This window comes from Lissotriton vulgaris, chromosome 3_2 (assembly GCF_964263255.1).
Source record: "Lissotriton vulgaris chromosome 3_2, aLisVul1.2, whole genome shotgun sequence".
Lineage (NCBI taxonomy): Eukaryota > Metazoa > Chordata > Amphibia > Caudata > Salamandridae > Lissotriton > Lissotriton vulgaris.
Genome location: NC_141690.1, coordinates 5,349,592 through 5,367,504, shown reverse-complemented (window position 1 = coordinate 5,367,504; position 17,913 = coordinate 5,349,592). Strand labels below are relative to the sequence as shown.

The 17,913-nt window shown below is 46.1% G+C and overlaps 1 protein-coding gene across 5 annotated transcripts in view; it reads left to right on the top strand.

Annotated features, from left to right (window-relative positions):
* Nucleotides 1-12,821, top strand: part of N4BP2 (NEDD4 binding protein 2) — a 1,381,310-nt gene extending 1,368,489 nt beyond the window's left edge. For all 5 annotated transcript variants that reach the window (XM_086963958.1, XM_086963954.1, XM_086963956.1 and 2 more), the window contains one exon: nt 10,216-12,821. In XM_086963958.1, coding sequence (XP_086820084.1) covers nt 10,216-10,261 — 46 coding nt within the window. In that variant the 3' untranslated portion in view covers nt 10,262-12,821. The remainder of the gene's footprint in view (nt 1-10,215) is intronic.
* Nucleotides 12,822-17,913: the final 5,092 nt, after the last annotated feature.

Genomic DNA, 17,913 nt, shown 5'->3' with positions numbered 1-17,913 from the left:
AGTCCCCCTTCACAGACAAAGACATTTCTTCCTCTATTAAATTTCTCAAAAACAACAAAGCTCCTGGCCCAGACGGCTTTTCGGCGTTTGATAAATCTCTTAGCCCCATAATATTGAAATTATTCAACTTGATTGCTAACACAGCTAGTGTCTCTGACTCAATGGGTGAAGCCACTATAATCGTTATACCGAAGGAGGGTAAAGACCCCCTCTTAACAAAAAGTTATCGCCCTATCTCACTCATAAATCTGGATTGCAAAATCTATGCAAACATTTTGGCCAACAGACTTAATACTATCCTCCCTAAATTGATCAGCAACTCTCAAGTAGGCTTTCTTAAATACTGCATGTCCAATGATAAAACAAGACTTCTGTGCCATATCCTGGAGAAAGCTAAAATAACATCCACCCCCTCTGTTGCCATCACCCTGGGCGCAGAAAAAGTGTTTGGCAGAGTGTCTTGGTCCTTCTTAAAACATTGTATGCAAGCTTTTAACCTGGGTTAACCTGGGGAAGTCCTATACTGACATGGTAATGGCCCTTTACTCCTCTCCATCTGCCAGGATTGCCATAAATGGCACTCTGTCTGACCCATTTCAACTAGAGCAGGGCACCAGGCAGGGCTTCCCCTTTTCACCTGCATTGTTTCTCCTGGCCCTAGAGCCACTCATAACAGATATAAAACAAAACAAGGACATTACGGGAGTGTGATTCGGGGAAACACGGGTGAAACTGGCGGCATACGTGGATGATATCCTGGTCGTTACAGAGAAGCCAGTGACCTCCATCGGGGCTCTCATGACTACCATAGAGAGATATTCTACCCACTCTGGGTACAAACTGAATAGGGACAAGTCAGAGGTCAATCCCCTAAACATCCTTGGCACCAAAGACATGCTAGGAAACTCTGGTCTCTCATGGCAGACCAGTTTCATTAAATACCTAGGTATTGAATTTGGCAGCACCCTTCTCGAGACCCTTCAACGCAACGAGTCCATTACATTGGAAAAAATGTAATCACAACTAGACGGCTGGTCCCCCGCTTTATAACCTGGTGGGGAAGGGTCGAGACCATCAAAATGATTATCTCCTCCCATGAATTATCTCATCACAATGCTCCCTCTCACCTTATCCCAGGACTTTCACCACAAATTAGACACGTTACTTTCCAAGTTCCTATGGAAAGGGAAAAAGGCAAGATTTAGTATAAAAAAGCTTCGCCTTGATAAATCTTTGGGAGGGGTCAACTTGGCGGACTTCAAATCATACCAGACGGCCTTCCTTGCCAAGCAAGGCTCCTACTGGCTCTCACCCCCTACTGGCTGCACCCCTGTGTGTTTAGCCGTAGAGAAAGCTCTTTTTGGGAACCTCACTCCAGCCACCGTCCTAACTGCTAACCCTAGTATGGCCTCTTGCTCAAAATCCATCTTCCAGAATACGAAAATCGCCTTGCTAAAAATGGATAAAGTCCTAGAAAATAGTGTAAGACATTTTAACTGGGAATTGCTATGGTATAATCGTGCAATACTCTACAAAGGGTAGCCGCTACACAATGAGCTATGGATTAAAAAGGGTACCTTCTTCCCGTACCAACTACTTGGAGACTCCTACCCCCTCTCCTACAAGGAACTCCAATCCATCTATGACTTTGACTCAATGGAGTTTTACAACTTTTTGAGTATTAAAGCAGCGATCTCTAAAGCAAAATTATCCACAAATCCCCCCTCTCTTCTGAAATATCTAGCTAATCTCAATAAGCTTGGCCACCAGGTCTCCTGGCTTTATAAGCTACTGCGGCCGCAACACTCTAATCTAAATAAACATCTCACACAGTTCTGGGAATTTCTCTCCTCTACCAATTACAGATTTGGAGTGGCCCAAAACCTGGGAATCGACTACGAGACACAAAATAAGCCCTACACTCTCCCAGACGAAGTTTTGGCTTCTCCACAAAGCTTTCTGGACCCCGGTGCGTCTCTTCTCACACAACATTAAGGAAAATGCAACTTGCTGGAATTGTAACGACAAAGATGTAGATCTGGAACACCTCTTACTCCAATGTGTTTGCGTAGTACCCTTTTGGGACAAGATCTTTGCCTTTCTCTCTAATATCTGCCCTTTCTCTCCCAGCAGGGAGTTATCCACCTTGACATTCAGGTTTCTAAGAGCAGACTCTCTCACAGATAATGATAGGCCCCTACTAGGTTTACTCCTCACTGCCGCTGTAAAGACTGTTCTTAATAATTATAAGGACACTCACAAAACCTCTTTTAAATGTTGGTTGAATTGGGTTACCAGCCTAAGAGGGGCTGATAAAATTTCACTTCAAAACACTCCATGGTGCCCTCCTCACAGACAAATGTGGGCCACTCTTGATAACTACTTCAGCGCACACAAACCTCCTTGAACCTTCCACCTACTCCTCCGCCTCCAACCCATCAATAAATCAATCAATTTACTTATAAAGCGCACTACTTACCCGTGAGGGTCTCATGGTGCTGGGGATGGGTGGAGGGGGGTGCCGCTACTGCTCGAAGAGCAAGGTCTTGAGGAGTTTTCTGAAGATGAGCAGGTCTTGGGTCTGCGGTAGGTGGGTAGGAGGTGGATAGGGAGGGTGTTCCAGGTTTTGGCGGTGAGGAAGGAGAAGGATCTGCCGCCGGAGGTCATTCGATGGATGCGGGGGACAAGGGCGAGGCTGGCGGAGCGGAGCTGGCGGGTGGGAGTGTAGAAGCTGAGTCTGCTGTTGAGGTAGGCTGGTCCGGTGTTGTGGAGTGCTTTGTGTGCTTGGGTGAGTAGCTTGAAGGTGATCCTCGTGTCGACGGGGAGCCAGTGTAGATCTCTCAGGTAGGGGGTGATGTGGCTGCGGCGAGGGACATTGAGGATCGGTCGAGCGGAAGCGTTTTGGATGCGTTGCAGTCTTCGCAGGTGTTTGGCTGGGGTTCTTGCATAGAGTGCGTTGTAATAGTCCAGCCTGCTGCTGACGAGGGCCTGTGTCACCGTTCTTGTATCAGTAGGGATACACTTGTAGATCCTGCGGAGCATGGGGGGGTGTTGTAGCAGGAGGAGGAGACGGCGCTGACCTGTTTCGACATGGAGAGGGAGGAGTCGAGGATGATTCCTAGGTTGCATGCGTGGTTGGTGCGTGTCGGTGCTTTTCCCAGCGTGGTCGGCCACCAGGAGTTGACCCGGGCTGAGGGGGTGGGACCGAGGTTGAGGACCTCCGTCTTGTCTGAGTTCAGCTTCAGTCGGCTGCTCCTCATCCATTCGGCGACGGCCTTCATTCACTGGTGGAGGTTGGTTTTGGCGGTGTGTGGGTCCTTGGTGAGGGAGAGGATCAGCTGGGTGTCGTCGGCGTAGGAGATAATGTTGAGGTTGTGCTGGCGGGCGACGTGTGCGAGGGGGGCCATGTAGACGTTCAACAGCGTCAGGCTTAGAAATGAGCCCGGGGGTACACCGCAGATGATGTTGTTGGCTTCGGAAAGGAAGAGTGGGAGGCGGACGCTCTGGGTTCTGCCGGAGAGGAAGGATGAGGTCCAGTCCAGGGCCTTCTCTTGGATTCCGGCGTCTTGAAGGCAAGACTTTTGTATGTGGTGGCAGACCATGTCGAAGGCGGCTGACAGGTCTAGGAGGATGAGGGCTGATGTTTCGCAGTTGTCTAGTTGGAGCCTGATGTCATCTGTGGCGGCGATGAGGGCTATCTCGGTGCTGTGGTTCCTTCGGAATCCGGACTGGGACGGGTCTAGGATGTTGTTGTCCTCGGGGTAGTGGGTCAGTTGCGTGTTGATGATTTTCTCGATGACCTTTGCCAGGAACGGGAACAGGGAGATGGGCCGGAAATTCTTGAGGTCCTTGGGGTCTGCCTTGGGTTTCTTGAGAAGGGCGTTGATCTCTGCGTGTTTCCAGCGTTTCGGGAATGTGGCTGTCTCGAAGGAGATGTATATAACCTTCCGTAGTTGGGGTACGATGGTTGCATCTGCTTTGTTGAATATGTTGGTGAGGGCAGGTGTCTGACGGTCATCCTGAGTGGATGGAGTTCATGACCTTGCGTTTCTCGTCATCTTGGACGTTGGTCCAGGTGGTCAGGCTGTTGATGCGGGTGGTGTCCATAGGTCGGGTGGGGTCTGGCGTTGTCGGGGCTGTCGTGGTGTTGAAGCTGTCATGGATGTTAGCGATCTTGCGGTAGAAGAAGGTGGCCAGAGAGTCGCACAGTTCTTGTGAGGGCGGGATGTCGCTGGCGTTGGCGCTGGGGTTGGAGAGTTCCTTCACGATGCTGGAGAGCTCTTTGCTGTCGGGTGCGTTGTTGTCCAGGCGGGCTTTGAAGGAGGATCTCTTGGCTAGTCTGAAGAGGTGGTGATGTCTGCGGGTGGCGTCCTTGTGGGCTGCGTGGCTATCCGGTGTTCGTTCGTGGAGCCATTTCGTCTCCAGTTTCCGGCATGCTCTTTTGGAGGTCTGGACCTCGTAAGTGAACCAGGTGGCTTTCTTGCTGGTGCGGCTGTTGGCGGGTTTCTTGAGCGGAGCGAGGGTGATGGTGCAGTCGTTGATCTGCTGTCTGAGGTTGCAGACGGCGGCCTCTAGGTCGGTGGGAGGGTTCTGGGTGAGGGTTGTGGTCAGCTTCGGTGACTTAGCTCCAGCAGCGGCGGGGTAGTTGTTGGGTGCGGTGGTGCATGGTGGGTTTCTCGCAGGTGAGATGGATGCAGTGGTGGTCGGTCCAGTGAAGTTCGGTGGTGTGGCTGAAGGAGACGTGGGGGCTTGTGAAGAAGATGAGGTCAATAACGTGGGTGGGAGCGGTGACGAGTTGTTTGAGACCGAGGTTGGCGAGGTTGTCGATCAGGGTGGTGGAGTTTGTGTTGTTGTTGTTCTCGAGGTGGAAGTTCAGGTCCCCGAGGAGGATGTAGCCTGTGGAGGCGAGGGCATGCGTGCTGATGAGGTCGGCGATGGAGTCTCTGAACTGTGCCTGGGGTCCGGGGGGTCTGTAGACAAGTGTCCCTCTGAGGGTGGTGTTGGGGTCGGTGTGGATCCGGAAGTGCATGTGTTCGGCGGAGTTGAGGGTGTCGTCTGAGTGGGTGGAGACCTTGAGCGTGTACTTGTGGACAATGGCTATTCCTCCTCCGATTCCGTTAGTGCAGTCTCTGCGGGTGATCTTCTAGCCGTCCGGGACGGCTATCGCGATGTCGGGTGTCGAGGAGTCGTTCCACCAGGGTGAGGTTGGCGAGCAGGTTCCAGAGCTTGACGGCGTGTTTGCGTGCGGAGTGAGCGTGTGTTAAGGAGTATGCAGCGGAGGTGGTTGGGTCCGCTCCTTGGTGGTTCGGTGACTCTGTCGCAGGTGAAGCTGCAGGTGCGGCAGGAAAAAGGACAGTGGGTGCGTTTCGGGGCAGCCTGGAAGCAGCAGTGGTCTCGGCTGGAGTTGAGTGCTTGGAGGGTGCTGGCGTGGTAGCGGAGTCTGGTTTCGTGGCGTTCGCCGGGTTCAGGGGTTCTGGCGCTGGGCGCGGTCCAGGGGCGGATGGGCGCAGACGGGCGCAGACGGGCTGCCATAAGTAGGAGGGTGTGGGGGGCGGAGCAGCTGGGAGGGGGGATCGGCGAATGGGGATCAGGTTGGGGGGGCCACAGGGGACGCAGTGGCGGGCCCGGCGAAGGGAACGAGGTGAGGGGGCGGGGCCGCAGGGACGCAGCGGCAGGAACAGGGGACTAAGGGGTACAGGAGGAAGGAAAAAATGGAAACAGCTACAAGGGAGTACAAAAAAGTAAAGTACACAGTACAGCAGTACAGCACAAGTACACTTGCAAAAAGACACACTGAGCAAGAGATACCAGAGCAGGGGGTCAAGAGCAGGCACAAACTGGCAGCGGCAGCTGGGCTAGAGGCACGGGCGCAGTAAGGCGGAGCTGCGCGGCGTATGAAGCGACCTGCCTGCAAGCAGGGTCAAAGGTCGCTGTCACTGCCGCGCAGCGGCCGCCATAAGTACAGGGGTGTGGGGGGGACGGAGCAGCTGGGAGGGGGGATCAGCGAATGGGGATCGGGTGGGCGGGCCGCAGGGGACGCAGCAGCAGGAATGGCGACGGGAACGAGGCGAGGGGGCGGGGCCGCACGGACGCAGCGGCAGGAAACAGGGGATTAAGGGGTACAGGAGGAAGGAATAAAGGGAATCAGCTACAAGGGAGTACAAAAAAGTAAAGTACACAGCACAACAGTACAGCACAAGTACACTTGCAAATACACACAATGAGCAAAATATACCAAAGCTGGCACGAACTGGCAGCGGCAGCTGGGCTAGAGGCACGGGCGCAGTAAGGTGGAGCTGCGTGGCGTGTGAAGCGACCTGCCTGCAAGCAGGGTCAAGGGTCGATCCATCACAAGCCATACAGGCTCTTTATTTATTTATTTATTTATTTATTTATAGCATTTATTAAGCGCGAACAATTGCCCGCAGGCGTCTCGGCGCTGTACTTTGTTACCCTCCTATGTGATCTTATGAATTTTTCAGAGGTTAAATAACCAAGTTTTCAGTTTCTTCCTGGAGGACATAAGATTTGGGCTTGATCTTATGGTTTGCGGAAGTGTATTCCATAGTCTTGGGGCGGCAACTAGGAAACGTCTGTCTCCCCAGTTGACCGGCCTAGTCCGTGGCACTACCAAGTCATTCTGTCCTGCTGATCGTAGCATTCGAGTGGGAATGTATGGGACAAGATGGTCGCACAGGAATTGAGGCGCTTGATGGTGTAGTGACTTGTAGACGATACATAACGTCTTAAATTTAATTCTATTCCTAACAGGAAGCCAGTGAAGACTCCTCAAAGATTCAGCTATTGGCTTGAATTTGGGGATGTTAAGGAGAAGTCTGGCTGCTGCATTTTGGATTGTCTGCATTTTCTTGATAATCCTGACTTGGGCATTAGCAAACAAGCCATTGCAGTAATCCAGTGCTGATAGAACCATAGCGCTGACCAATGTCTTTCCCACATTAGTAGGAAGAAAAGGAAGAATCTTCCTGACCAGTCGTAACTTATGGAAGGCAGTGGAGGCCGTCTGATTGGCGTGAGCCATGAAATTTAGATTGTCATCAAAGATGACACCCAAATTTCTCACTTTCGTGACTGGTTTGGGTGCAGCTCCAAAGGATGATGGCCACCAAGTTGGGGACCAGCTAGGGCTGAGGTGGCCAAAAGTGACCACCTCGGTTTTATCGGAATTTAATTTCAAACAGTTTGCTGACATCCATTTTCCAATGGCCAGCATACCTGTTTTGAAATTTTCCGCCACGGTTTCCCCATCATTTCTGACAGCCAGTATCAGCTGTGTATCATCCGCATATGAGGTAAGGTTCATCCCGTGCGCCTTGATGGTTTTTGCGAGGTCTGACACGTATATATTAAATAGTGTCGGACTAAGGGATAAACCTTGACGTACCCCACATGGCAGTGATAACTCGGCGGATTCAAACTGGCCCAGTATAACTGCCTGGGATCTCTCTGCCAGAAAAGACGCCAGTAGATCTTTTGCTAGGCCTTGCACGCCCATCTTTTCGACACGGTTGACTAGGATCTTATGGTCAACCGTGTCGAAAGCAGCCGATAAATCTAGGAGCACCAATAGTGCTGTGCCACCTTGGTCTCTGATTAATCGGATATCATCCGCTGCTTTGATGAGCGCTGTTTCCGTTCCATGAAACTTGCGGAATCCAAATTGTGTTTCGTCGAGCAGATGGTGTTGCTCGATGAATTCCGCAAGTTGGGTATTCATGGCTTTTTCGACTATCTTAGCAAAGAAGGGTAAGTTCGCTATAGGCCTATAGTTTTTAAGTTCTGCTCTATCTAAGCCGGGTTTTTTCAGGAGGGGTTTGAGTAAGGTTTTTTTTAACTGGTTGGGGAAGATGCCTGTGCGGAACATGAGATTACTTATTTGGGTAATAACTGGAATGACAGTGTCCATTAGTGAACGAAGAGTATTTAAAGGACAGGGATCCAGGGCTGATCCAGATTTGATGGTTTTGATAATGTCCTGAATTTGATCTTCTGTGACCTCTGCAAAGCAAGAAAAATTATTGCTTGAAGATGGTATATTTATTTTTTCAGGGCATTGGTTATCACCCAGGTTAAATGCTGAGAATATGTCGTTCACTTTGGTGAAAAAGAAGGATGCCAATGAATCACAGAAATCTTGTGAGCAAGGGGGGGTTAAGGTCTGGAACGCATCCCGCAAGATGTTTAGTTATTTCAAAGAGCTTTTTATTCGAATTTTTAGCGCTTTCGATTTGCTCAGTGTAGTACTTCTTTTTTGTCTCTGTGATCAGACGTTTATATTGGGTTAACAATTCCCTGTACACTATCCTATCTTCACTATCATACTTTTTCCTCCAGATTCTCTCTTTGTTTCTGCATTGCTGTTTTAGTTTTTTAAGCTCCTCGGTGTACCATGGTGCTGAAGGGGAGCTTCTGTTCCTGGACATTATTTTTTCTGGTACTGGTTTATTAGCCGCCTGGCCCACCCATGTGTGATATTGTTCAATTGCGGTTTCTGGATCAGTAGCCCATATGGGTGTAGAATTATGTAACGCCTCCTTAAAACAGGGAATATTGACGTCTTTCCAGACCTTGAACAATTCTCGTTTGGGGGGGGGGGGTATAGTGGCGGTAGATATTTTATTAATTTGTATTGTAGCCAGTACCAGGTAATGGTCTGACCAAGTCATTGGCAAGACATCAGTCACTAGTATATTTTCCAGGTTAGTAAAAATACCATCTAGGGTATGGCCTGCAGTATGAGTAGGTCCTTTCACCAACTGAGATAGACCAAAAACCTCCATTTCGGATTGCAAAGATGTAGTGTCCTTGTCTTCACTACAGTCCAAATGAAAATTGAAATCACCTAACAGAGTTACAGATTTATCAATAGCTAAAGTTTCTAGAATAGTGAGTATTTCTGTGAGGAATTCCGACCGAGTTTCTGGTCTTCTGTATAGTAATACGCCTTTAAAGTTGTATGAGGGGGAAAGGTAGATGTCAAATTGAAGCGCCTCGCATGTCGTTGAAGGAATGGCAGTGGTACGAATTTTAAAGGAATCACGGGCAATTATGGCAACCCCACCGCCTCTTTTACCAGTTCTATCTAGTCCAACCCATCATGCCCCTACACGCTCTCACCGTGCTTTACCAACAAGTCAATTTTCCTCAATAAATGTAAACGCCTGCAAGTCACTCTGCTTGTGTTGATACTACCTATGCAATGTATACGATTGATGTCATGCATCTTTTCTTTTTCTGTTTATCCCAAGTTTCCATAATCCTTTCCTAAGATCTATTATCGCCTAGGCATTTATTTCTTTTTATTTCCGCCATTCTTATTGTACCCATCATTGATTTCTATTTTTTCTTTGTTGTATGCACGTCTTTTGTGTTCCTTTTGGAAACAACCAATAAAAAATTTTGAAAAAGAAAAAAAGAGTAAGGTTAGCCAACTTATCTGCTTGCGAGCCACATTTAAAAGAGGCAGTTCTGCTGTTGCTCATGCCTTTTATTACTTGTTGTCACTGCATTCGAGAACTGTTTTGCTTATGATGTAGTGCGGCTGCTTGTGACTGCATTAAAAGATTAATGCATAATGTAGCCTCCTCTCTTGTAATGAAATTCATGTTACATAGTAATAACATCTTAGCCAGGCCCAGACTGTCCCCATAGCAGCTAGTCAGCTCTCCATGACCTAGGCTCGGCCATTATTACCTGAGGCAGTAGCACACATCAACCTCACTGGCTGCTATACTACTCCCAAAAATCTGCCTGCAGTACTTCGTTGTGCTAGAAGCTACTATTTACGTATGGCTAAATATTTTAGTGCAGTGATGTGGACACCAGCACTAAAATGTGTTGGTTTGTGTTACGTGACAAGGCTTAAGAATTTTCCTAATTTATGTTGAAGGTTTATGACTATTTGCCTTTTTTTAAATGTAGCAGAGCACCAATTTTACCCAGATGTATCAACTAAAAAAAGTGTAATCTGTAAGATTTAGTTACGCTATTCCACTTTAATGACTGTTGTACATTTGAGTGACCTGTAGTGTGGCAGGTAACATGATTTTTTGTCCACAGTAACGATTCATGATTAGCTTTAAATGCTGCAACCTTCTAAGTGTTTATGTAGTTTGGAGTTCAGTCCTCCAATCACACAACCTCTACAATAATTGTGATGTTTCAAATCTCACTCTCATTTCTGTTGTTTCACAGGTTCAAAGAAGTAAAAGCTGGGTGTATACAAGTAATGCTGAAATAAATGCTAGCTGCATGATCATCTTTAACACAGAAGAGTTATTTCATTGACATTTAAAACTGCCAACACTAACAATTTTGCTATTTGAAAGTTGTTTTATTGTTTAACTGCCTTCTAGTCAAAGTTATACAGCTGCCACCTTTCTGGTCATGTTAAAGATATGTCTTTTATGTTTCTTAACTTCTAAATTGAATTCACAAACACCCTTAACAATATTGATTTATTTGAAGTTTACTGTTTTTGACAAAGTTATGCTTCTAGTGTGAGTGATTTCTGAGTTTTTGTGTGTGCAGTCAAGCAACTCTGCCGCTAACAAACCAAAAAAAGGAGCTTGCTGTGTTGCTGAAGTGAAACCTTCACCTTAACAAGGTCTCATGTAGAGCCCAAATGTGGACTGGACATATAGAAACATAAAGAAGCGTACAACTCGAGAACTACATGTCATCAGTTGTCAGATCTATGAAGAAATTTAGAGTCTGCATGAAAGTAAGAATTGCTGGTGACCACCTAAAATTTTCATAATTTAGTGTTTTTTAAGGATTTAACTAGCGGACTATATGAGACTTCTTTAGGACTACCTGTCAATGCAGTCCTGAACATGGGTGGTACTTTTTCTTTTTCATAATAAGTAAGGGAGCCATTTGCATTTGTTAAAATCCTTGATTTGACTCTTCACCATTTATACTATGCATCATGCACTTCACCTTACTGTGGAGTGAAGTGTTCTGGTTTTATTTCAAAGGACAATCACTCCAAGGTTTGCAGTTTATATGGATCAAGAGGTTAAAAAGAACATGCACATATTATTTTTGTTCACCAGTCTTAACCATTCTGTTAAACATCGAGTAATTAGTTTTAATATTGCACCTTTGCTGTGAGCTTATCTGCAGTTTTGGTCATTGCTGTTCAGAAATTAACACTGCAGTTAGCGTACATTGTATTGGCTTAGCGCTGCAGTATTTAAACATTTATTGTTTTCGGGTTGTCAGCGGATTATGAAGAGGTTAAACACATATCAATTTGGTCACTAGTGTAAAATTAAATAAGGGTTGTATGCAACTTAACTACAGTTTACACAGTGGTTAGCCTTCTCCACTTTAGAGAAAAAAAACTGAGTGAGAAAGTATTCAAATGAGATTTTTTTAAAAAACAGAAAGAACATCCTGAAATGTTCTCAATATTAATCATCGAGGTATATAGGGTGAAAACCTCCCCAATTATAGACACTAAAGTCCACTTAGTGTTGAACGGAAAATCAAACTAATAAAATCAGATTGATGCACACACATTTTGCATTATGCTCAATGTGGTCATTAGATTGTGTGCTAATCTGGCAGAATATTCATGTTTGGCCATTTTTAACTGTTGTATTTTACACTGTTCCTGTTATTAAATTTAGAGTTACATATTTGGAACTATGCCAGCAATGTTTATTATTACCGGTCAATACAAAGCCAAGTATCCTAATTCTTAAGAAATATATTATAAACATAGTTTCCTTGGAAACATTGAATATTTTCTGCACCAAACATACTGCAACATAGAAAACTCTATAATTCTGTTTTTCTATACAGGTAATTAAAAAGGTTTCTTAAAATATTGCTTTACTATGCTACATACTTTATTATTTTATAAAGGATAATTTAGCATTCTTTAAACGGATAATGTAAAGGTATTAGCATTAGGGATTATGAGAACAATATATAACCTTGGAAACCTGCACATTAACTAACGAGTAGCATTACACCAAAATTGAAATTTGAATCTTTTTAAAACTCTTTAGTTATTTATGGCAGTGCATTTTGGATTTTTAATATTTACCAGGAAGTGGAATTACAATGTTTAGGTTAGGATTCCAATCCCTTTTATGACTTTTTTTTGATCATTCTAAAATGAGGATTCTCCGAACGAACTATAAATGCTTGCATTGTATATTTCATTTTAAAAACATTTTAAATAGGTATACAACCAATATGCATCCTTGCTTTAAGTCTTTATTACAAGAAGCTAGAGTATTGTGATAAAGAGGACATTATAATCAGTGTCTTTAAATTGTTATGTACCAGTCAACAACTTTTTATGGTGCTTTAATTCATTAATTACATTTTAAAGAAAAGGAATTTGTGGTGCTTTAAATTCTGAAACATGTTTATAATTTTCAGAAAATGAAGGCAATATCTCTTACTGAAAATACAACTACAGGTCAAACAGCATATTGAAACAAGCAACAGTATTATGACTTACAATATGTATCAATCATTCAGTAGTAGATTGGGGGTAAAGGATGTAATGACAATTGGTGCAAATCAGACTAAAGAACACAGGCATAGCCTTTCAATTGTGAAAAATGATTTAGGACCAGTGTATGTAAAGATACAGAGCTCTATTTTTTTAAATAATAATGATGTTTGCCATGTTTTGCTGTGTAATGTATGAACGTTGCAGTTGTCAATTGATTGTATCTTATTGAAAAATAATTTTGTAATTTTACATGTAATTTTTTCTTATGGAAAAATGAATTTGAAAGTTATATAAAGTTTAATTAAAAAACTTTTACCCTTCATCTGTTGTATGTAACTCTTACATTAAGATTGTTGATGCAGTATAAATAATATCTATTGTGAAACGTTTTGATGAAAGTTGGCTCTGTGCTAGATCATATCAGAACGAAACTACGGAGAAAGTAATTATTTGAGGAGTCAGAGTGCTTGTGAATCATGGTGAATCTCTATGTCCCCTTATTTTTCTATTGTCAGTGGTATGACTTTCCAAAGTTGAGAGGTCTGCATTGACAGGATCAGTCCAACCTGACTTTGCAAGTGTTGTATTGTGTGCAAGAAGTTTGCTTGATCTTAGAACGTGATTGGCGTTTTAGTGCTATTTCCTCTCATTTCATTGATTAGCATTGCAATGTTACTTTGCACCTATCACAGTTGGAAGGCAAATATGGCAGGAACAGCAGAATGGTTGGTGAAAAATGGTGGCATAATAATTAGTAGATCTGGGTGTTTAAATAAAAACATGGTGCTGCTTGATGGATCTGTTCAGAAGGAATAAGAAATTGTTGTGAGCCAACCTGAATATTCAACATTTTAACATGGAGTTTGAAGACTAGGCTCCTTGGATAATCAACTTGGAGGATGAGGATCGAGGCCAGTCTAATTTAGAATACAGGGAGCTTGTTCCTGGAACCATTGAACTAAGAAAAGCTCAACCTAATTGTACTGGTCGAGGGGCCAAGATTTCATTGTGATACTAATGCAATCAATGAGATTCCCAAGAGGTGATATATAATTTGGGCAACCTCGAAAAGAGCTTCCTGAAAAGCATCATCACCAGTATACTGAGCAACCTTTTGCAGTTGGTTCATTCTGAGTGCTAAAAGGCTTCAAAACTGTCTACCAAGTGGTATGGGGATCGGCCTCGAAAACAAACCTCAAACCTTGAAGAACAATGTTCTAGAAAGCAGTGAAAGCTAAAGTTGAAGCAAGCTCTCGGGTGCATTCAGCAGTGAAACAAACTGTTGACGTCACAAATATCTTGAAGTTGAGAGAAAGCTGAAAACTACACTTTATCCAAGGGGGAGAAGAAAAATTAGATTTTGGGGAAAAAAGATGTTTTTTTTAGATACTGCTACAGTTCATATAGCTGCAATCATCCCTGAGTACCAAAAACTGCAAGGGGACATGCTACACTTAAGCAGCACACAACACCAAGGGCCCGATGTAGGTAGGCCGTTACCGATCGGTAACGGCCGAAAATACCGATTTTCGGCCCTTACCGATCGGTATCCAGCCATCGAGATGTAGGGCAATGAAAATCGTCCAAATCGGTATATATACTGAATCGGAATAGTTACCGATTCGGAAATACCCCGAATCGGTAAAAGAACGAATCGGTAACATACCGATTCGATAAAAATACCGAATCGGTACATGTACCGAATCGGTAGTGACACCGAATCGGTAAAAATACCGATTCGGTCCATGTATCGAATCGGTAGAGACACCGAATCGGAAATTATTCCGAATCGGATAAACTACCGATTCGGTAGAGTTACCAATTTGGTAAATCACCGATTCGGACAGGGCAAAACTCTGATTGAGATGTAGGGAAGCATAGAAATACCGATTTTGGCTCAAATTCCGTATTTCAAAATCGGTATTTACCATGGATTACAATCAGGTGGTAACCAACTTCAACCTATAAAAATAGACCCAAAATGCATTGCAACTTGCAGGATGGCGGCTTCTTATGTCATTGCAAGGCGGCTACGGCTACAGCAGGAAGGAGAGAGGGAATGGCAAAGAGAGGAACAGGTCTACAGACAGAGGATCACCCTGTTCATGCTCACAGAGGCAGAGATCCTACAGAGGTACAGGCTGGACTCAAACACCATTCTGGAGCTCATCAGGGACCTCAAACCACTGTTGGACCACCCCACCCCAAGGGCACACGCCATCCCAGCGCACGTGCAGGTGCTATGCAGCCTACACCTGCTTGCGTCTGGCAGCTATCAAAGTGGAGTAGCTGCGGTAGGAGGGGTGACCCAGAGCAGCCTGTCAAGGTTTTTCCACAAATTCCTTGACGCCATGATACAGAGGATGGACCAATACATCTCTTTCCCTGCAACACACACGGAACTGGTACAAACAAAAGCAGACTTTTACCAGATGGCACAATTTCCCCAAATCATCGGCTGTATAGATGGCACGCACATTCCGATTTGCCCCCCTGCTGACACAGAATACATATACCGCAATAGGAAGTCTACGCACACCATCAATGTTCAGGTGATCTGCAATGCGAAGTGCACCATCACAGACCTGGTAGCAAAATTCCCAGGGAGTACCCACGACTCCTACATTTTTCAACAGAGCGGCATCTATGCACGGCTGGCGAATTTGGTGAAGGATACCTCCTAGGTGAGACACATCATCAGACCCCCATAACACAAAGTAGCTAAGTAAAATACATGTATGCATGTGAGTAATGTTACCCCTTTTCCTTCTAGGCGACAGTGCATATGCCCTCCGCTCATTCATACTCACCCCCTACCTCAACCCCTCTACACCCAGCCAAAGGAGGTATAACCGGGCCCACAAAAGCACAAGGAATGTAGTTGAACGGACCTTTGGCATCTGGAAAAGCAGATTCAGATGCTTGCACAAGAGTGGAGGTGCAAGGCAGTATACCCCCATCACCTGCTGCAAGATCATAGCTGTCTGTGCAATGTTGCACAACCTTGCGGTGAAGAAGGGCACTGAGGTGGAGTTGTCAGACTACGAGGACCATGACGACGACGTTGCTGTGCCACAAACACAACCTGCTGGGGTGTCTACGCCAAGTGATGGCAGATACAGACGTGAGGAGATTACAGAAAACTATTTCTGAGTGAGTACAGATGCACAGACAGGTCAATGGATGTTGGAAAAAGAAATATTTAATAATGTTGCAACAACGTTACTGCACTGATGTGCAACAAAAGAAAAGGTAAACAATATGTGGGTAAATGTCAATTGTCCGGGTTGCCTCACCCGCCCTGGCAGTCTTATTTCTTGCTGCGCTTAGCAGCCCCACTAGGATGTGCCTCACCCCCTTCTGCATGTCCAGCAGCCTCAGCTGAGCGCCTGCTGCTCCGGCGCGGCTCAGACACTGCGCTGGCCGGGCTGCTGCGGCTGCTGCTGTCCCCAGCCTCGCCCAGGTCCAGGGCTGGATTAACAACAGTGTTCGATATGATAAGTGCCTCCATGGCGGTAGTAATGCGGGCCATGCCCCTAGTCACCTCTGCCGTGTTCTGGGTGAGGCTGGCCTCCATGTTTGCCCCACGTTGGCATAGCTGGGCGGTAGCAGCAGCAAGGCGGTTAATAGCCCTATTCTGCACGCGGGCATCCCTGCGGCGAGTGTTCATCCATTTTTGTACAGAGCTGGGTGATGGCAGTGGTCATTCGCCCAAGACCTGTTGCAATGTCCTTGTTGCTTTCAACAAATGTCTTGAACCCCTGTGCCATCTCCCCCATCTGCAGGTTATGCACCCGCAACTGGCGCTGGCAGGCCAAGGTTGATTTCGCCTGCATCCTCTGGATCTTGACCATACTGCCCTCCAGCCCTTGAAACACGCTGCCCTCCCGTGCTGGAAGTGCACTGCTGGATGTTCGTGGCCTCCGGGGATTGCTGCTGCCCTGCTGTGTGGGCTGGGGTGCCACAGGTGTAACTGGGTTGCTAGCTGGAGCCTGACCCGCTGCTCCCTCCATGGGGTTTAATGGAGCAACAATTATACTCCTGGCAGGACATGTGGCAGGTGCAGGGTGGCTCTGTGGTGGTGAGTTCTCCGGGGAGAACTGCAATAGGGGCGTTAGAGACAGTCGGGGGGAGTGTGGAAATGTGAGGGTATGTCCAGTGTCTTCCTCATTTCCCAGGGCACTGCTGTTCTTCTCCTCCTCCTCCTCTGTGCTGGTAGACTGGCAGATGGTGCTGGTGCTTGAGTAGCTCCTGCTCCTCCGCCTGATGGTGCCCCTAGGTATAAAGAAGCATTTGTGAACTGAGTGCTGATGTATTACAGTCACTACAATTAAAGCATTGCACATATCATTTCAAATACTTTGATTCAGTTTTACAGTTCTTTTCATTATGCTTCTGCACTGGCATTTTTGCCTTTTTCTGCTGACTACATTTACCATGATGCATTTCTCATGTCTGTTGGTAGCAGTACTGGGCTGGGGTTTGGCTGTGCATTGGGTCTAAAGGGGAGGTGTCTGGTAGGGTGTGTCAAGATGCGCATGCTTCTTACCTTTAGCTGTAGCTCTGGCTAAGCTATCCAGGTTCCCAACTCCCACCACACTCTCCCTCTCAATGGTAGTCGCCACAAGTTCCTCCAGGTCAGTGAGGGGTGGCGGCGCGTTCCTGCCTCCACCAGTAAGTCCTGCCTGCTTCTGCAGCTCTGCCAGTTTCCTCTTTGTGGGGCTGCGGATGTCGTAGAACCTCTTCTTGAGGTCGTCCAGGCTCCTGGGGGTGACACCAACAGCGTTTACTCTTTCCCCTATTTCACTCCACAGCCTCCTCTTAGTGCTCTCAGGGACAGTGAGGGACAGCCTCCCAAACAGCTGCCTGTGTACCCTCACCACCTCCTCCACCAACACTTGCAGCTCCATGGTGCTGAATTTGGCCTTCCTCTTGCGCTCTGCCTTCTGGCTCTCAGAGCTGCTTGCCATGTTTCACAGTGATCTGGATACTGCTACCACTGCTGCTCACTGTGAATGCTCAGCTCAGGCTGCCGCTCCAGAAAGTTCTAATGAGTTGCACCTGCCTGGGTAGCCACTCCCTGCTAGGGTGGGGGAGGGTGGTTCCACCTCATTGGCTGATATGTTTGGTTTCAGTTTTACTTGCTTGCCGAATCGGCATTTACTGATTCGGTATTTACCGATTCGGATTTTACCGAATCGGATTGTACCGATTCGGTAAATATCAATTCGGTATTTACAATGCGTTCCTATGGGCCTTTTGGCCATGGGGGTGTATTGCGATTACCGAATCGGTATTTGCCGAATCGGTAGTAGCCGAATCGGTAAATTCTGATTCGGTAAATGCCGATTCGGTACGTATCGAATCACAATACCGATTACTACCGATTCGGTATTTTTCCGATTTTTTTTTTT